This window comes from Triticum aestivum, chromosome 3D (genome assembly GCF_018294505.1).
Source record: "Triticum aestivum cultivar Chinese Spring chromosome 3D, IWGSC CS RefSeq v2.1, whole genome shotgun sequence".
NCBI classification, from domain to species: Eukaryota; Viridiplantae; Streptophyta; class Magnoliopsida; order Poales; family Poaceae; genus Triticum; species Triticum aestivum.
This window is the reverse complement of record NC_057802.1, coordinates 532,711,782-532,732,761: the sequence shown is the minus strand read 5'-3', so window position 1 is coordinate 532,732,761 and position 20,980 is coordinate 532,711,782. Positions and strand designations below refer to the sequence as shown.

At 44.7% G+C, this 20,980-nt stretch overlaps 1 protein-coding gene and 1 long non-coding RNA gene across 10 annotated transcripts; both read left to right on the top strand.

Moving 5' to 3' along the window:
- Positions 1-1,477: 1,477 nt before the first annotated feature.
- On the top strand, positions 1,478-8,583 carry LOC123080281 (uncharacterized). Of its 9 annotated transcripts, none has more exons than XR_006438285.1 (11): positions 1,480-1,813; positions 2,277-2,401; positions 2,527-2,661; positions 2,818-4,125; positions 4,254-4,363; positions 5,052-5,181; positions 5,283-5,807; positions 6,382-6,456; positions 6,749-6,897; positions 7,364-7,464; positions 8,050-8,583. It is a non-coding gene; the product is annotated as an uncharacterized lncRNA (long non-coding RNA). The 9 variants fall into 9 exon arrangements; XR_006438281.1 differs by having other exon boundaries at positions 1,486-1,813; positions 2,818-2,942; positions 3,687-4,125; positions 5,052-5,807; XR_006438284.1 differs by having other exon boundaries at positions 1,487-1,813; positions 2,818-2,942; positions 3,767-4,125; positions 5,052-5,807.
- Positions 8,584-18,192: 9,609 nt separating this feature from the next.
- On the top strand, positions 18,193-20,005 carry LOC123075233 (cytochrome P450 CYP99A1). Its single transcript, XM_044497892.1, has 2 exons — positions 18,193-19,138; positions 19,227-20,005. The coding sequence occupies exons 1-2, from the start codon at positions 18,215-18,217 to the stop codon at positions 19,857-19,859; spliced, it is 1,557 nt and encodes a 518-aa protein (XP_044353827.1). The 5' UTR covers positions 18,193-18,214; the 3' UTR covers positions 19,860-20,005.
- The last annotated feature ends 975 nt before the right edge of the window (positions 20,006-20,980 follow it).

The following is a 20,980-nucleotide window of genomic DNA, read 5'->3' as shown; positions in this document are numbered from 1 at the left end:
AAACAAATGCCTTTTGAATTTATAAAATGCCAAAACTATTTTATTATGGGTTAAGGATTAATCTCACAGTAGTTTGTTGATAAATACAAATTTGGGCACTACTGGTAATTTTTGTAAAACTAAAAAAATAAAAGAAACTACAAATAAAAAAAAGAAAATAAGAAAAAGTAAAGACAAAACAAATAAAAAAAGAAGAAGGAAAGCAACCCCCCCAACTGGGCTCCGGCCCAGCAACAGGCCGGCCCAGCTGCGGCCCAGCCCCACTCCCCTTATCCCCTTGTCGGTGGAACCCTATCCACCCCGTCGCCCCCCACTCCCCCTCGATCCCCCTCTCGCTCTCTCTCCCCTCCCTCTCCCCCGATCCAATCGGGATCGGGCTCAGATGCCGCCGCCGGCGCCGAGCACCGCCACCCCCGACCTCCTCCGCGCCCCTCCTTTCCCTCGCGCGACGCCCGGCTGAAGCCGCGGCGTCGCCTCGTCGTCGACCCGACGCCGTTCGCCATCGCTGCCACCTCGCCCCGTCGTCGATCTACCTCGTCGGACCACCCCGAGCCCGCTGCCTGTCCCTACAGCATTGCTGTGAGCTCCGCCACCCCCCTGTGCCTTCCCGAGCTCGGATACGAGCTCCTGCATGTCCTTACCCACCACCCGTAGCTCCGGCCACCGCCCGCATCGCCACCCTGATGCCCCCCTCTGCCTTGACCTGCTGCCGAGCCGCACCGGCTCCGCCCAGCACTTCCACGGCTCGGCCCCCTCTCGCTGCCAAGCGAGGCCGCCGTCGCCTCAAGCCCTGCTCTCCATGGGTGACCTCCCCCCTCTCCGTCCACTGCGCTGCTCCGGCCTCCCCGCGCGGCTGCCCCTTGCTCCGGCGCCGTCCTCGCCCGGCCGTGCCACCGTGCCCACCCTGCACCACGGCTCGCCGCTCCGGCCCCGTTCCGGCCTCGCCGTGCCCTGGCTTCGCCTAGTGGCCGCGCGCGCGAGGCACAGCCGCCGCCCCACCCTGGGTCACTGACCACAGGGGCCCCCGCCCTGGCCAGATGGGCCAATGACATGTGGGGCCTAGCCCCAGATCGATAATTAAAAGAAATAAAAAATAATAAAAAATTAAATTAATAAAAATAAATAAATAATTAAATAAATAAATAATAAAGATAATTAATTAAGATAATTAATTAAGATAATTAATTAACTCAATTAATCCTGTTAAGTTAAACTAATTAAACTTAATTAACCTAATAACTAGTCTCTACTCCTAATGTCTCAGTTGGTAGTCCGCGTTCCGGATTTTATTTTCGTCCCACCTAATATGGTCTTTTTTGGTACTTGCTCCCACCTCCCGCTCAGCCGCGATGAACCAAGAAAAACCCTCCGGTCGAGTCCCTCACCCACCCCCACGCGCCCAACCTCCCGTCGTATCCAACTGACACGAACGAAAATAAACCAGCGAAAACAAACCGGCGAAAATTAACCAGCGAAAAAAATATCGCAAACCAATCGCCCGCACGTACGAGCGAGGTCTCGTGCCCTCGAGCGAGAAACAGTCGCCCGACTCTGTGCCCTCCTTCGCCCGCCGCCGCCCTTCGTCCCTTCACCGCCACCGCTCCATCCCTTCGCCGCCGCCCTGGCCAACGAGCCTCCCTCGATCTGTTTCTTAAGATCTCTCGAGACCGCCCCAGCCCCGAGACAGGTAGCCACCGAGATCTGAGATCGGAGATGAGCCGCCTCCGCTGAGGAACGAGAGGAGCCGCCGCCTCCAGGTCGTCGTTGTGCCACACCGCCGCCTCCAGGTCGCCGCCGTCACGCACTGCCTCAGGTCTGTTGACCACTCCTCTCCTCGCCACTCCTCACTGCTAGCCCCGCACAGCTCTGCCTCCACGGCGGGGATTCTCTCTATGGCGTCCATGAGAGGTGGATGCAGCCGCCATGGTGCTGATCCGGTCCTTGCTGCTGGATCCGGCCCTCTCCACTCCTCCTCCCGGTCCGATCCAATGGCGACCGCACGACGTCGACCTCCCGGATGGCGTGAGGTCCCAGCGGTAACGTCAGGCCCCTTGCGGTTGGGGTCGATTTGAGGTGGCTCCGGTGGAAACATGGACCACGTCACACTGTTACAGGGGCTCCCGAGGCGACATCCAGTTGCTCCACGCGCGGGGATTATTTTCACCTTTGTTTACTTTTGCGTTTATTTTGCAGGCCAAAAACAGATGAGCGAATCGGGATTCAGCCGTGCGAGATTTTTTTTGATGATGTTGCTCCATGTTCTTTTTGTGATTCAGGTGTTCGTTTTGCACATGTTCATAGTGGGCAACCTCGAGGTCATCCTCACTTCGAGCGCGGCGAGATCCTCAAGGTCGTCATCATCACAGACAAGGGCACTGGCAGATCCAATGGCGGCAGATTCGTGAGTACCCACCCAAACAAATCTCTCTTCCCCTCGTCATCGACTGATCTTCAGTAGTTAATTTTCTTGCTTAATTCAGTCCCGTTAGTTGATGCCATGCCCCGTTTGATGTTGTTACATTCCAGGAGGCGGAGGCGGCCATTAGGGCGTGCTTCAGTCCGTACCCGATGATTGGCGGCCGGAGGGCAACTGCAACCTCGCATGCCTCGGGTCCAGAGGTCCAAGGCACCACAACCAACTGCCTCTTCAGCCATATGCTGGTAATTAATTAGTTCGATTATTTGATTAACGTAAAATTCATTGAAATATATGAATTATTAGTTTTAGTGAGAATTAACCGCGATGCATTTCATAGTTTGATTGTTAGTCGTTGACCATTAGCAAGAATCTGTCAATTAAATTATATGTAATGGCAGGGTGTCCGTGTTGAACGTAGCAGATGGTTGCCCTTCAAGCATCAACAAATTGGAAATTTCAAGCCCTGATGAGATTACAAGCAGGGCAGAAAGGGAATCAACACCATCACGCCAAAACATTGAAGGTGAATAAGTGAACCATTATTTAAGTAAATAGACGAATCATATTTTGTTAGAACTAACCAGTTGCTGCTAATATAATCCTCTCCAGGAAGATCAGTTTCAGACAATATAATCTGCTATTTACTTTCTAATTTCTATGTATTTAAGCATGTTCAAACTCAGTACAATTGTACAAATGGATATATTTTGATTTGGTGACTTGCTAAAGACGATTGTTCTGGACAGAACCTGGACCTTATGATATCTACCTATATATATGTTTCTGGCCGCATGTCTACTTATTCTCTTAAGGCCACAGTAGGACCGATCGACACTAGATATATCTAATAACTGTATCATGGTTTTCGCAAAAAAAATTAAAAAATAACTATCATGGGATCACATGCCATTCTTTTTGCTGAAAAATCACCTGGCTTTATTGGAAATGAATTACCAGGACAGATCCTGTGCACATTATGCTTGGCTAACACCTTTCATTTATCACAAACTGATGGGGAATAAACACTAAGTATGCATGTCTTTCTATCCTTCTGATCATAGCCATCTTTGGTGTCAAGTGATATTAAAATTCTGAAACTACACACACATAGTTTAGGGGTTGTCCATACAATAATCTGCATAAGTATGTGTCTATAAAATCAGCAGCAGTGGTTGTTCCTTTAGGTTGCTAGAAATGCTTTTAGCTACAACATTATTTCTGTCAAAAACATTCCAGCTGCCACATGTGTACTCGTTTCATTGTGTAGCGTATTTCCGAAAATGATAATTCCTACGATTCAAAGTTTTTGGACAAAGTTTGAAACTCGAAGGACGACTGCCGTAGTAGGACGAAGAAATGATGTCGCGCACTGGAGGGTGTTGCCGTCGGTCGTGCGTTAGGCGTCTGTTCTACTGAAAGTCGCTCCCAGGAGGGCGTCCATGGTCTATGCCTCGAGAAGCAAAGAAGGGACTCCAACTACATCATTGACACAGCAGCCGAGCAGAGCATGAAAGCATGTCGTTGATACAAATATTCAGTTGCCACGGCCATTGATACAACAGCGGGGCAGATCATGAATGTCAGAGACACGGTGGAGGTGACGCTACCTTTCTCGTCTTGGCATCATGCAGATACTGGTAGTTTAGATGTTATTTGCCACACCGCGGAGATCTCATGTTCAAGCCCATCGGAAGTGCATAATTTTGGTAAGATAATCATGATTTCGGTTCCTGCTTAGTAGCCCTTTTATGGACACATCTGAGAATTGTCTCAGTCCATCGGAAATACTGCTTTTGATGTTGATGATTACATACTAATTCATATTAATTCTAAGGTGAAGGTCGATGTAAATGATTTTACTTGAGTTGACACTTCTCCTCCGGTCTCATTTACCATCAGTATTGGAATTGGATGTCGTTCCTATTACACAACAAAATGGGCAAGGTGTGTTTCGTAATTTTCATGCTTTATTTTAGACGCTCGAGTTATGATTACTGGATAACACACCTGCATACTGCAGAACAATGGCATGCGTTTGACCACCGAGTAAAGGAGCATTTAGTACTGTTGAGAAAGTACTTAATAGTACTGAAACTGAAATTCAATTGCTAGCCCCTCCACCGATTTTCTTAATGCTAGCCCACCTCCCGTCTGATTTTTTTTCCAAAGAAAGAAAAGCCCACCGATTTTCCTCTGGTTTTTTTCTAGCATACCCAAATGGATGATCATGAGAGCCCCACCCAGCCCGATCCATCCCCGTACTAATCTTTCCTTGCAAATCTTAACTTTCCTTACCCAGGCCACATATTCCTAAATCACAAACCATTCTACTGAGTACAGAGGGTTGACATCTGCTCACTACAGTTGATGCTCTTTCTCACCTTCATGATCTAGGCAAACTCAAGAAACAAGGATTGTAAGACTGGCTAGAAATTTCTTAGTTAATTCCATGTTATGAACGGTGTCCTGTACATATTCTCCACCTACATTTCTTATATTCCTTTGATATTTGCGTGCATGATATATATTAAATTTTACAGAGGGTTGATTCATTTGCTCACTAGGATTATCCTTTTAATTTACTTGTACATTATGTGCTGCACTAGGATTATATATTTGTTTTGTGCTACAGGTTAGGTTGCGGTTCAGTGTGGCATTCTGGCATATGTTTCGGGGTACTGGAGGAGATCCTTTTGGTGCACCTACAAAGAACTGGCCTTGGGAGGATGGCACAAATTCCCTGGCCATGGCTAAGAGAAGAAGTATGGGAATTACCTGATCTTGTGTCTTAGGTCCATGGCTGGAATCAACAACTTATGCTTCGATTTCTGTTTCGGTGATATCTCAATTCGAGTTCATGAAGAAGCTTGGAGTTGACAGGTGGTGCTTCCATGACAGGGACATCGCCCCTGATGGGAAAACACTCGCGGTATGATTTTATTAGAATGATTCTTGAAGTTGCAAGTTGCAACCTCGAGTTAGGGGAATTGAGACGGGTAGTGACCGACATTAGAGCAGGTTTATTATGATTGTATTTACAAGGGTACATGACTATGTTTTCAACACAAGGAATATGGTTATTGATGGTTTACGCCCCGGCTGCGCCCACATCGTCCCGACACCAAGTTCAAGACCAAGTTCTAACCCCTGTACCCAATCTACCTCCATGGATCGTGTCTCTCACTACCCAAGAGCATCAATTCAACTCAATAGATTGACAAAAGAGATGAACCTAGAGTTTGAGGCTTGGGTAGTGTGGACATTGACCTAATGATGAGTGTTGTATGGTGGTCAAGTGGTGCCACTTCCCCTCGCCACACGCTGCTTAGTCTGCTCATTGAAGGTGCTCTCTGTTGGTGTTTGGCTGCTGCTGCTACTGTAGGTCAAGGTATGTACGTAGCATCTTCTTGCAATGGATTTTGTTTTATGGCTATATACAAATTATTTTGGTATAGATTTGTGATTTTTGTTCCGTCCACTTAACCCAGTATATAGTAGCAGCTTTTGATGTCCTTTCCTCACTGACGAATGTCAAAATTTATCATGCGTGCAATTTTTTTGACTGTAGTACAAATAGTTGTAACATATTCTCTTTAGCCTTGCAGCTCATAGCATCCGCTTGATTCAGTGAGTTTGATTCAGCTATACAAGTTAGGAATCCAAAGAAGTTGGCTCAGAATAGATAAATATGTGTCCACAGATTATTCATAATAATTTGGTTACTTAAATGCCTAGGATTAGATGCATAATATTGTGTGAGCACGACAGGACAATTTTATAAAAAAATGATCTGACCTGAAGCCTATATGCCATTTAAGCACTGATTTTTTTTCTAACTTCAGAAACTTATAGCTGTTTCCTGCTCTCCAGTATGCTTTGTCATCAAATTTGTGTATTTAAATCTGGAACAGCAGAACTATGAGAATGCAAATAAATAAGAATTGTTCATGTTTTACCAACAGGGCATGCTATGATTACTTTGGTGGAGACATATTTAAGAATGGTGTTATCACTGAATGCCCCTGATGTCTGCCAAGGTAAAATAGCGAAAAAAGAACATTTTCTTTATCCTGCAGGAACAAGCCAGTAGTTATAGGAATTTATCTTTATTTCTCGATATATGCAGACAACGATGTTCACGTAGGTAGTTTTGGAATAATTATCTTTCATGCTTACTGGAAGGTAGAAATATGGTTGACGATACACACCCATTGGCAAAGTTTGAACCAGAGACAGTTACCTAAAACCATTGCTTCACACCGAGCCGACCTACTTCCCAAAAGATTTTCAATTTCAGTTTACTGAATAATTTTTTCTTGCCGAAACTAGAAGAAGGGAGCAAGCGGCAGAAGATTATGATATTGCTACTATTGGGAGATGCAGTCAAATATGGACAAGTTCCTGTATTTTATGGAAGGTGTAGTATTGAAGCTTCTTGCACTGATCTAGAATGGATCTTGACTTCGCCCAAGAGTGAGGTATATTGAGATTAATGGCACACAGTTACATACTGATAGGAGAACTGGTTGCGGTTTGTCATTATTTCCTTGCATCTACAGGTAGCTCATGTACTTTTGGTTCATGCAATGAATATTTCGTGTCTACAGTTTGTCGGATGCACCTACATATCAAGATTTTATTGGTGCAAATTGATATTTGAATTTTAAATTGGGACGTCAACTTCAAAAAAGCATTAGCAGGCTTGGTAAATGCATGAAGTATTGATCATGAGCTATGTTAAACAGAGTAGCTTAGAAGGATGTCCAGAACTCACCCATTTCAGTTGAGGACATGCAACCTAAGCCTTCCATGGTTCTGTTAGATGGTTCTTTTAGTATCTATGGTTGTGTATAGATAATTTGGTTTAAGCACTGATATGTTCAGGTTATAGTTTTTGAGCATCTGATTACTATTCCTATTATATATATTTATGTGCTTTTTCAGATGTGAAAGCGCATGTTACATAAGAAATCATTATCTCTGAAGCATACTCACATTGGACCAAGAACTAGGCGAGGTTCAGACTTCAGAGAAATGATAACAAGGTTAGTTCCTCGCTCCTCTGTTGGACTTTTAGTTTCAAGTTCACATAACTTTGATGATTTCTTATCAGCTTCACAAGTCTGTATGTTTGCTGGTTCGTACTTGATATGTGATAACCAGAGCCAAAACAAATTTGGTCATGTTATTGAGGGGTTTGTCCGAACTCCGGCGCAAGGACTTTCTGGTTAAAAAAAAGAACTTTTGGTCTCTTTAATTACAAATTGATTGCAACATCGTGTTAGTCATCCATGGTCTCTAAAAGGATTTGCTAATAACAACAAATAATCAGTACCACCACTAACCCTTTACATGATGCAATGTCAGTATATGTTTCACATCATGTCGCATCCATTCTCTTAGTGTAGTCAGAGTGTTCATCATTATTTGCAATTGGCCTGAAAGATATCGAACCTCTAATATGTGGTTGTAAGATTTGCTTTGGTTAAACATTCTATTTACCCACCTTCAGGAGAATTGTAAATGGCATTTGGTTATTCATGTATACCACCAGTAGGACTCATGGGATTTATGGATTGTCAATAGCCCTCATCTGATTCCTTGATGTACTTATATCGCTTTCTTTTCAGTCTCCTTTTCATTCGAGCGGGGCGATGAGGGAAAGAACTGGTTGTGGTGAAAGTCAGTTTAGTGCATCAAGGATTGGAGGTTCTGAGATTTGCAAGAGGTGATGGAGGATGTTTAGTTACTTTGGCTCCTGATAGAGTACTGGAAGATGAGTACAAGCATAAGCTTATTCAAAATCTGAAGTTCCTGACTGCATGAGACATGTACTCCCTCTGTTCCTAAATATAATTCCTTTTAGAGATTCCACTATAGAGACTAGATTCGGATGTATATAGACGCCTTTTAGAGTATATGTTTGCTCATTTTGCTCTGTACGTAGTCTATAGTGAAATCTCCAAAAGACTTATATTTAGGAACGGAGGGAGTATTTTGTAATCTTTTTTTTCTTCTTTTTCATTTTCTTCTACTTATTTTCAGTTTGAACGAACGGAGGGAACAACATGAAGATGGGTAGCACTATACAGTTTTATAGCAGGAACATTTTGCGAGCTTCTTAAATTTGGTATCTATGAATAGTTGATTTGTTCGTTTTGATTTATAGCCTTGTAGATGTTCACCTCTCTGCCAGATTTCCATAATGGAATGTCGTCCGGTGTATTCGATGGGCAGCTCAGCTTGCACGTGAATTGGACGTGGCAAAGCTTATCTTGGAGCAGACTCAAAAACAGTGGCGGCTAAATTAAGAAGCTCGGAAATTGATAGATCAATCTATGGCCTATTGCTGAGGAGGTAAAGGAGTGCATACCATCAAGAGAGGAGTTTCAGGGTGGTATGGGTGAGATGCTTGACTAATGGAGCTTCTCTTTGGCTAACTAAAGAGGATTGTGCGAATAAGTTATGTGAAACTTGGGCCAGGTACATATCATATCGTATTCGTGATGTTTTTGGTCTCGGATCGTGCTAAAATGAATGAATAAAACAAAACTCATTTCAACTAAAAAAACATGACTGTTTGAGTTGTCAATAGAAGCATCTATAGCCGGATTTAGCAAATCCACGCACCCTAAAAGTCCACAGAAGCGCCCAGTCAGTGTCCGTTTTGAGCCTCTATTTGTCCGTTCATGCAACCATACTCCTCATTTTGTCCCTTATATATCCGGTGACGTGCATGTGCTTGGTGGAGATGAAGAGAGAGAAAGAAAAGAAAGAAAAGGTAGTCCATGGTGGGCCACATCCTACGTGGCGGATCGACCATGCGCGTCTATGAGCCTCATATACTCCCCATATTTGGTGTCAATATGAGAGTTTGCGGATAGCCTGGACCGGGGATGATATAAGGGTCGGGTTGGGTTACCATTTTCCTTCTCTCTCCTGTGCAGTTAACGATCGGGCGTGTCCGTAGATTTGAGGGGATTAGCTGTATGTGCTCTAAGATTATTGTGTTTAATAATATGATGTGTGTTAGCCGACTATCGAAAAAAAAGATGTGAGTTAGCTTAAACGACATTGTTCTCGGTAATATTAACTCAGTGAGTAGCACCTTATCTTTTTTCTCAAAGGCCCGTGGCAACGCACGGGCGTTTTACTAGTTAACCTAATTAACCACTGTTAATTAGCTAAACAGTCCCTCACAGGTGGGACCCATCTGACAGGTTGACCAGGTCAACGTTGACTGCTGACGTCAGCATGACATCATGCTGATGTCATAAATCCAAATTTCGAATTAAATTAAATAATTAATTAAATTCCAGAAAATTAATAAATTCTTTTGAAAATCATATCTTTTAATCCGTAACTCGGATGGAAAATACTTTGTACATGAAAGTTGCTCAGAATGACGAGACGAATCCGGATACGCGGCCCGTTCGTCCACCACACATCCCTAACCTATCGAACTCGCAACTTTCCCCCTCCGGTCCGTTTGTTCGAAAACGCGAAACAGCGGGAATACTTTCCCGGATGTCCCCCCCCTTCGCCGGTACCACCTACTGTCGCGTTAGGACACACCTAGCACCGCTCATTGTCATGTCACGCATCGTCATGCTTATGTTTGCATTGTATTTACTATTTCTTCCCCCCTCTTCTCTCCGGTAGACTACGAGACCGACACTGCTGCTGCCCAGTTCGACTACGGAGTTGACGACCCCTCCTACTTGCCAGAGCAACCAGGCAAGCCCCCCCCCCCTTGATCACCAGATATCGCCTATTCTTATCTATACTGCTTGCATTAGAGTAGTATAGCCTGTTACTGCTTTCCGTTAATCCTATACTGATGCATAGCCTGCCCTTGCTACTACTGTTGTTACCTTTACCTGCAATCCTACATGCTTAGTATAGGATGCTAGTTTTCCATCAGTGGCCCTACATCCTTGTCCGTCTGCTGTGCTATACTATCGGGCCGTGATCACTTGGGCGGTGATCACGGGTATATACTTATATACTATATACATGACACATGTGATGACTAAAGTCGGGTCGGCTCGTAGGAGTACCCGCAAGTGGATCTTTGTGGCGGAGCAACAGGGCAGGTTGAGACCACCTAGGCGAGAGGTGGTCCTGGCCCTGGACGGCGTTCGCGGTTACTTCGACATAACACGCATAACGAGTTCTTGGTATTTGATCTGAGTCTGGCCATTTGGTCTATACGCACTAACCATCTACGCGGGAGTAGTTATGGGTATCCCGGCGTCGTGGTATCAGCCGAAGCCTTCGTGACGTCAGCGACTGAGTGACGCGCGCCGGATTGGACTGGAACGCCACTAGGCTAGGTCTGCTTCCGGCCGCGTTCGCAACGTGCAGGTGTGCATAGGGCGATGGGCCCAGACCCCTGCGCGCATAGGGTTAGACCGGCGTGCTGACCTCTCTGTTGTGCTTAGGTGGGGCTACGACGTGTTGATCTTCCGAGGCCGGGCATGACCCAGAAAAGTGTGTCCGGCCAAATGGGATCGAGCGTGTTGGGTTATGTGGTGCACCCCTGCAGGGAAGTTTATCTATTCGAATAGCCGTGTCCCTCGGTAAAAGGACGACCCGGAGTTGTACCTTGACCTTATGACAACTAGAACTGGATACTGAATAAAATACACCCTTCCAAGTGCCAGATACAACCCAGTGATCGCTCTCTAACAGGGCGACGAGGAGGGGATCGCCAGGTAGGATTATGCTATACGATGCCACTTGGAGGACTTCAATCTACTCTCTTCTACATGATGCAAGATGGAGGCTGCCAGAAGCGTAGTCTTCGACAGGATTAGCTATCCCCCTCTTATTCTGGCATTCTGCAGTTCAGTCCACTGATATGGCCCTTTACACATATACCCATGCATATGTAGTGTAGCTCCTTGCTTGCGAGTACTTTGGATGAGTACTCACGGTTGCTTTTCTCCCTCTTTTCCCCTTTCTATACCTGGTTGTTGCAACCAGATGCTGGAGTCCAGGAGCTAGAGATCCCGAGGATGATTCTACATGGAGTTCGGCTTCGAGGAGTAGTTAGGAGGTCCCAGGCAGGAGGCCTTGCCTTTTCGATCGTTGTTACTTTTGTGCTAGCCTTCTTAAGGCAAACTTGTTTAACTTATGTCTGTACTCAGATATTGTTGCTTCCGCTGACTTGTCTATGATCGAGCACTTGTATTCGAGACCTCGAGGCCCCTGGCTTGTATTATGATGCTTGTATGACTTATTTATGCTGTAGAGTTGTGTTGTGATATCTTCCCGTGAGTCCCTGATCTTGATCGTACATATTTGCGTGCATGATTAGTGTACGGTCAAATCGGAGGCGTCACACCTGGCCTCCTCTCCTCTCTTCCACCTAGGCCCACTAAGGCCCATTAAGTTACCGGGGGGTTCCGGTAACCTCCCGGTACTCCGGAAAAATCCCGATTTCACCCGGAACACTTCCGATATCCAAACATAGGCTTCCAATATATCAATCTTTATGTCTCGACTATTTCGAGACTCCTCGTCATGTCCGTGATCACATCCGGGACTCCGAACAACCTTCGATACATCAAAACATATAAACTCATAATATAACTGTCATCGTAACATTAAGCGTGCGGACCCTACGGGTTCGAGAACTATGTAGACATGACCGAGACACCTCTCCGGTCAATAACCAATAGCGGAACCTGGATGCTCATATTGGCTCCCACATATTCTACGAAGATCTTTATCGGTCAGACCGCATAACAACATACGTTGTTCCCTTTGTCATCGGTATGTTACTTGCCCGAGATTCGATCGTCGGTATCTCGATACCTAGTTCAATCTCGTTACCGGCAAGTCTCTTTACTCGTTCCGTAATACATCATCCCGCAACTAACTCATTAGTTACAATGCTTGCAAGGCTTATAGTGATGTGTATTACTGAGTGGGCCCAGAGATACCTCTCCGACAATCGGAGTGACAAATCCTAACCTCGAAATACGCCAACCCAACAAGTACCTTTGGAGACACCTGTAGAGCACCTTTATAATCACCCAGTTACGTTGTGACGTTTGGTAGCACACAAAGTGTTCCTCCGGTAAACGGGAGTTGCATAATCTCATAGTCATAGGAACATGTATAAGTTATGAAGAAAGCAATAGCAACATACTAAACGATCGAGTGCTAAGCTAACGGAATGGGTCAAGTCAATCACATCATTCTCCTAATGATGTGATCCCGTTAATCAAATGACAACTCATGTCTATGGCTAGGAAACATAACCATCTTTGATCAACGAGCTAGTCAAGTAGAGGCATACTAGTGACACTGTTTGTCTATGTATTCACACAAGTATTATGTTTCCGGTTAATACAATTCTAGCATGAATAATAAACATTTATCATGATATAATGAAATAAATAATAACTTTATTATTGCCTCTAAGGCATATTTCCTTCACAAGGATGAAACATATCTCTACTTAGGGACTAGTAAATTTCTTTGTCTTTTGGTTAGCCACTACATGTAAATATGCAATGTTTCTACCTTCCTCTAATGTGTCCCTATCTCTAGCCCTTTGTCTTGAATTAATTTTCAACGTCACCCATAGACTATTAATCTTAGCCAAAATCACATTCCGTCTAGCTTTCTCTAAAGGAGTATGAGTGTAGTTATGTGCCTCGATATATATATAAATATATATCATGCTCTGGCAATGACAAAATGTTTCTTTAGTTCTCTCTATTTAGAGCATTAACTCTCCAACCTTTAGCTAGTTTTCTAAAGGTTTTAACCTATTGTCTCAAAATAACTACTAGCTTAGTACTCTTACAAGACTTATACTAGGCTTTGAGGACCAACTACTTAAAGTCAGGTCTAATCAGTGGCAGATCCAAGAATTGAACTTAGCTGGGGCAAACATTTAAGGTCTAATTTTCTTGGATACAAATGCAAGTGTATTAAACTAAAAAATCATGGAATTTAATTACTAAAAAGATGATAAAAGATGAAAATATGAAAAAGCATGAAAATGTCTTTGAACCTAATGATATAGAGTCTTGCCGCTTGAAATGCTCACTTGATGCGATTCTAAACAGTGATCAACAAATCCTCATAGAGTTTTTGTGCTTTTTGTAATAAGGATGAGACCATTCATCACCTCTTCCTTGAGTGTTGTTTTGCACATATGGTGTGACTTTTAGTTCATGCGGGCTTTATATTTGACTCATATATGCTTGGGGACGGCCTACATGCATGTACATCTACATCGGATTTGTGTACTCTAAGCTCACATACTTCTATTGGCTTTGTGTTGATCAATTTTATATGTTGTAACTACATTATTCTTTTATTAGTGAATGATTTAAATTTTAATCCCCTTCAATTTACTTACGGCATTTCGAAACGACCCCATATAAAATAGTGGAGTTTCCAGCTGAGTAAACCTTAGTGGAGTATTTATACCCCACTAAGTTTTGGTCGGTTCTAGACGATCCGCTAAACTTAGCTGAGTAAAACATAAATTTGCATAAATTCAATCTAGATTCAACGATATTTGCATAAATTTAAACGTAAGTTCAACATAGTCTTGACAACCAAACATTAAACATAAATTTAAACTTAATACTAAAAATAAACTAGACTACTCATCGCCATAGTGGAGGTCGAGCCCTTCCTCGACAGGCCACCGCTGGTGAGACATGGGTCGAGGCCGTGTCGTCGTCGTAGTCGGGAAAGATGCTCCGCCACTCCTCGACGTCGAACTCCTCCTCCTCCTCGCCGTCCTCCTTGCCGCCCTCCTCGTCGCCTTGCACCTCGTTGTCGGAGATGGCGATGACCTCCCTCCATTGTCGGTGAATATCGCCTACTCTGCCTCCACGAGCTCGGGGTGCTGGCGGCGGAGGTTCTCCATATACGCCTCGTCGGCGGCCTCCGCCTTGAGGCGCTCCCTCGGCTCTCGGTCCTCCCGAGCCATTGCCGTGATCACCACACCCGGCTCCGGTGGGACGAGGTGGACCGGTGCTGTCCCAAACGGGAAGTTCAGCCGGACGGCGGAGCCAGGAAACAAGACTTGCCACCGGTCGTACTCCATCACTGCGAGCTCCGCCGTGTGGAAGGACCCGACCCACTTCCTCTTATCGGTCTCCCGATCGGTGATCTCCGCCACCCATGTCCCCCGTGAGTGTTGCTGGACGCCGAGGCGGGTCCTCTGCGGCAGCCGCGGCGGAGGGAGCTCCAGGAAGTCAGCGAATCGGGTGGGTGCGGCCGGATCGGACTTGCGGCTGCTGCTAGAGGATGCACCGCTAGACGGCGACCCGCGGGCGTGGCGGCACGGGTCCGCGCTGCGGATCGACGGCGGGGACCTTCAGCCACTGCGTCTAGCCATTGGGAGGAGAGGGGGCGGCGGGGTGAAGGTGAGAAGAGGAGGCAAAGGCGAGGAAGAGAGGAGAGATTTTTTTACTATGTCGTCAAGCAGTGGAGTGAATATAGGGAGATTTGTGGCAGCCGAATATAATTTTTACTCCACTATGGGCTATTGGGGATCGGTTAGATCCGGTTAGAGAAGTAAAACCGAAATTTTACTCGTCTAACCGATTATTGGGGATCGGTTAGAAATGTCCTTATCTATCAACCAGTCCCCCTCTTGGTCTATGTAGCACCGTAGAAATAGGTTGTACTGAGCTATCTGGGAATTAAGCCCCAACAGTTTTGGCAATAGACGTTGCTTGCTGCCGTTTCCATCTTTGCTTGTCGTGTTGACCATCTAATTATTTAGGTTGTCTCCATCTTTGAATGCACAAATGATGGTTATTTATTCTCTTCCATTATCTGGGAAGAAAACAATCCAATTTCTTGAATAAATCAAGATGACCTGTCCATGTGACAATGCTATTGTCAAACAAACAGGATGAGCTGTCCAGTTGGACAATGGTCATCCAATTGTTTATCAAGATGACGGGTCAACACAGTAATTTTGGATTGTATCCGGCGTAGTCATGCACCTATCTTTACTTCTGTAATATAAACTCGGTTCATGATGACGATGTATCTTCCATCCATCAGTTCTGACCATCAGATCTACATCTAACACATTTGAGTTAAGTTGTGACATTTTTGCAACATAGCCCACCGTCTATTCAAATCAATTATATCCTTTCCTCGCCCCATCCAAACAGACTCAAAACAGGTTTTCACCATGCTTTATATATAAAGCAACCTCTCATAGTCTCAGGTCACAGAGCATCACGGACAAAGCACCATAGAAACTAGAGTGTTTTCCCCGCAAGTTTGTGAACATGTATTTTTCTACTTTGAATCATGCAACTCACGGGCAATTTGATAGTAGTATGTTAAACTTGAAAGTATGTACTTTCATAAATTCAAATCTTTTTATTTCAATTTGCTTTCCACATGTTATATAAAAGAATTGTATCTTGAGGCCTGCTTCAGTAGACCCCCCTCCACAAACTGTATAAGGGTGGTATAGTCATTTCATCAAACCGTATACTCATACGCTTATGTGACACATACGAGACATCATACCCACTTTTTATTAAATTTCAAAAAATAGTGCAGGCACCTTGTATCGAACTCAAGACCTCTTGGTCTAAGGAAGACCACATTAACCAACTAGAACAACCTAATGTTTGGCTGTTTTTACTTCTTTTTTTATTTTCTTCTACTTCAGTTTGCGGCTGGGCCGGCCCATTGTTGAATCGGTACTGTTATTACTATTTCTTTTTCGTTTTTTCTATTTGTCTTTTTTCATTTTTGTTTCTTTTTTATTCTCTAAAAATTCTCACACTTCTTTTTTTTAATTTAAAAAATCGCTTTTCAAAATTTTGTTCATAAAGTACAGATATTCGCATTTCAAGAGAATTTTACAGATATGTCAAAAAATTGTTTGTTTAAATAGAAAATGCTCACATTAATATGATTAAATTTCTGAACATCTATTAAATAGAAAATTTGTTCATTTAAACAAAAATGTTTGTTTATTGTTCGTTTAAATAGGAATATGCTCACATAAAAGAATCGGACACTTTTAAAATTTCTGAGCATCTATTAAATAGAAAAAGGAAAATGAAACTAAATTATTCAACGACCGGTTTACTGTTCTTTTTTGTTTCTTTTCATTCTTGTTGTTTTTCGTTTTTCGTTCTTCATTCTTTTTCTTTCAAAAAATGCCCACATCAATAAAATTGACCCAATTTTTTTCCACACACTAGTATCACCATGTCAAGCATCCATGATAAGTTTCATTGAATTCTGACCTTTTATACATTTTCTAGGGTTTTCCTAGTGAAAAAAACCCTAAAACACTAGCCGAACGTGACGCAACGAGCGTTCGGTGTCCAAATTTCTTCAAATTTTTTATGGAGGCCTGCCATGAGCATGCTCACATGCTGGCAAAAATTGGTGTTATTTCATGCATGGCAAGAAGCACACCATGTTCAAAGGTGGTGGTTTGAGTAGGCCGGTAGGGCAAGTCTGGTTGAACTTTTATTTCACACCAATAAAATGAAACCAATTTTTTTCGAAACACTAACATCACCATGCAAAGCATCCATGATAAATTTCATTGAGTTCTGACTTTTTATGCATTTACTAAGGTTTTCCCGTGAAAAAAATCCTAAAACACTAACCGAACGTGACACAATGTGTGTTAGGTGTCCGAATTCCTTCAAATTTTGCATGAAGGCCAACCATGAGCATGGCCACATACTGACAAGTTTTGGTGTCATTTCGTGCATGGCAAGAAGCATATCATGTTCAAAGGTGATGGTTCGGGTAGGCTGGTTGGATGCACTTTTTCACATCAATAAAATGGACTCGAATTTGTTCCACACACTAGTATCACCATGCCAAGCATCCAAGATGAATTTCAAAGAACACTCATTAAGAAAGAGGATGGAGTTTAATTACAACTTGATTATTGACCTTTAGATAATTTTTAAAATAAATAATTAGGAATTCAAGAAAGTTCACAAAAAATTTAAAAAGTTCACTGGATTTTAAGAAAGCTCATTGATCAGAAAAAGTAAAACAAGACTTCATCAATGTTCGGAAAAGTTCACAAATTAGAAAAAAAGTTTATCGATTTTGAAAAAAAGTTCATTGATTTTTAAAATCAAATTCATCATTTTTATAAAAAGTTCAATATTTAAATAGTTCAGGAATTTGGGAAAAAAAACTTCACCATTTTTGGAGAAAAAAGTTCACCCACTTTGAAGAAAAATTCACGAATTTAAATATCTTTACGCATTTAAGAAAGAAAAGGGAAACAAATAAAGAAAAGGAAAAATAAAGAGGAAAAGAAAACCAAACAGGATATAGTGCGCTTTTCCTGTGTTCTATTTTTAGTCAAAACAATATATCTACCACAAGCTGTTCGGTTGCCCAGTTGGTTATTGCGCATGTGCTAACTACTGCTGGAGTGCGGTTCGAATCCTAAAAACATGATGCATGGGCCGGTCCAGCGCGGGAGGATGTGCGCGTTCATTCATGGACTAAAAAAAATGTTTAGCGTATATGTACGGCGAAGAATTTATAAATATGACTATCATGCCTCTTCCTATGAAGAGGTATGGGCTAATTTGAGTCGTCCTTGTGTTTAGAGGGGGTCTACCGAAGCAGAAGTATTGTATCTTTCCACATGCACCTATAAGTTATATTTGAATTCAATTCATACTACCATAGTGCAGTTGACAGTTGATACCGCCAGACATCGCATGGCTTATAAAACCGCAAGAGCATTTTCTTGCTGTTAGTCCTCAGCAAAACAAACCAAGCCAAGACATCCACATGGAGCTAAGCGCAGCCACCGTCTTCCTCTCCGTCGTCTCACTGGTGATCCTCGTGTCCTTTCTTAGCCGCAAAACTTCAGCAAGTTCCAAGAAGAAGCGGCCTCCGGGTCCATGGTGTCTTCCCGTGATCGGCAACCTTCTCCACCTCCTCACCTCGCAGCCGCAGGCGGCGCTACGGGACCTGGCCAGGAAGCACGGCCCGGTGATGTCCCTGCGGCTCGGCCAAGTCGACGCCGTCGTGATCTCCTCGCCGGCGGCGGCGCAGGAGGTGCTCCGGGACAAGGACCTCACCTTCGCGTCGCGGCCGAGCATGCTCACCTCGGACATCATCCTCTACGGGAACATGGACATCGCTTTCGCGCCGTACGGCGCGTACTGGCGGATGCTGCGCAAGCTCTGCATGATCGAGCTCCTCAGCGCGCACAAGGTGCGGCAGCTCGCGCCTGTCCGGGACGGCGAGACCCGCTCCCTCGTCAGGAAGGTCGGCGCCGCGGGCCGAGGCGGCGAGCCGGTCAACCTCGGGAGGCTGCTCTGTTCGTGCTCTATCTCGATCACCGCGAAGGCGACGTTCGGCCGGCTGTGTGACGAGGAGCTCCAGAAGCAGTACATGCCGGTCGTCGAAGTTGCTGTGAAAGAAGGCGGGGGTTTCAGCGCCGGGGACCTCTTCCCGTCGCTGTGGTTCGTGGACGTCGCCACTGGGCTGACACGCCGGCTGTGGCGAACGCGCCGTCAGCTCGACGCCATATTTGACAAGATGATCGCTGAGTGCGAGGCACAGCGAGCGGAGAAGAAGAAGACATCAACGACGTCGAAGACCACCGGAGATGAAGAAGAACACCTCCTGAGTGTCTTGCTTCGGATCAAGGATGAGGGGAAGCTTGAGGTCCCCATCAGCATGACAAGCATCAAAGCAATCTTATTTGTAAGTGGTGACATATACGCCCTCAAATTAAACCATGTCCGGCCTTCTCTCTTCTTTGATTCATACATGCATGTTCGTCGTGGTTTAGGACATGCTCACCGGAGGCACGGAGACAACGTCGTCAGCCGCCGAGTGGATCATGTCGGAGCTCATGAGGAACCCCGATGCGATGGCCAAAGCGCAGGCTGAGGTTCGACAAACACTCGACGGCAAGAGACCGGAAGACCATGAGGGCCTCATCGACAAGCTACGCTACATGAAGATGGTGATCAAGGAGGGCCTGAGGCTGAACCCGGTGCTGCCGCTCCTTCTTCCCCGCCTCTGCGGGGCGACCTGCGAGATCGGCGGGTTCGAGGTCGCCAAGGGCAGCAAGGTCATCGTCAACGCGTGGGCGATGGCACGGAGCCCCGAGCACTGGCCCGACGCGGAGGAGTTCAGGCCGGAGAGGTTCGACGGTGGCGCCGCGGGGGACTTCAAAGGCTTGCAGTTCGAGTACCTCCCGTTCGGTAGCGGGAGGAGGATGTGTCCTGGAGATACCTTCGGGCTCGCCGTGCTGGAGCTCATCGTGGCGCGACTTCTCTACTACTTCGACTGGAGCCTCCCCAACGGAATGCGGCCGGATGAGCTCGACATGGACATGATCGTCGGCTCGACGGCGAGGAGGAAAAACCAGCTGCACCTGTTGCCGTCGCCGTCCAGGGAGCTTCCCGTGGAAATCTGAAGGCTGAGCACGCAGCTCTCATCGTTGTATACTACGTACTGTTCATGGTTAACTTTCTTTTTTATATGTGTTCATATGCATGGTTCACTTTGGGGCTTGTGTTATTGTGTTACTGTTGGGCAAATAAATATCACTATTGGAATTCACATATCTACTAGTATTTACATTTCATAAATAGTGAAATCTACTTTATATTTTTAACTATTCGAGCTTAAGTTTTGGACCCAAACATTGCGCTGATGTTACAGGGAGGTCACCCGCACAAAAAAAAAGGAGGTCATCCCACCGAACACACGCGATCTGCGAGTATTCCCTCAAAAAATCACACCCAGTGAATGCTCAAGAATTGTCACACTAAAACAAATATATTTGCCGTGCCATTGTATAAAGATTTGCCGTGTTGTAAAGAAAACAATGACATGCTTTTTTTTTGAATTGGTTTGAATTACTTACCACATATGTCACGTGGTAAAACAATGACATGCTAGTAGAAAAGATTGCAAGGAGTTTGTCATGCTACAACAAACTAATTGCCATGAGTTTTCAAGGATTTTCTGTGCAATGTAAAGAATTGCCAGCCTAAAGAAATTCAATTTGTTAAGGATTTGCCATGGTGGCAGAAGAAAATTGTTTGTGTTACATCAAAGGAAACTGGTCAAAGTTGCCATGCTCTAAAAACACAATTTGTCGTCCCGGATGTGTTCACTTAGATTGCCATCTTGAGTGAACTGTTTAGTGCCATCAGCTCGTAGTCAGCTTAGATGTGTGCATGGGAGAGAATAGTGATAGCCACATGTCTTGCTTTGAGATCCGTGCATTGGAATTAAACGTATGATTGCAATTGCTTTCAGATGTGTGCTTGAGAGAGCAACCAATAGCGAAAATACCGACTAAAAGCTTGCAGAAACAGATAAAACAGCCTACAATAGCATTGCAATTGCATTCGTCTATGATAATGGACGACGTCGGAGCGCGGCTTATGTAGCCACGGCGCGGTAAGCCGGTCAGCCGCTTCAATGCGTCGTAGCGGCCAGAGTTGGTTCCTCAGGAAGTTGTGTCCGCATTGAAGCGGGGGCTCCCGAGAGGTCGTCGTGTCAGCCAGCTCCGCCCTCACTCCCTCC

Coding starts and splice junctions, on each gene's coding strand:
- LOC123075233 (XM_044497892.1), top strand. CDS start 18,215: ATGGAGCTAAGCGCAGCCACCGTCTTCCTCTCCGTCGTCTCACTGGTG. Junction 19,139..19,226: donor GCATCAAAGCAATCTTATTT/GTAAGTGGTGAC, acceptor GTCGTGGTTTAG/GACATGCTCACCGGAGGCAC.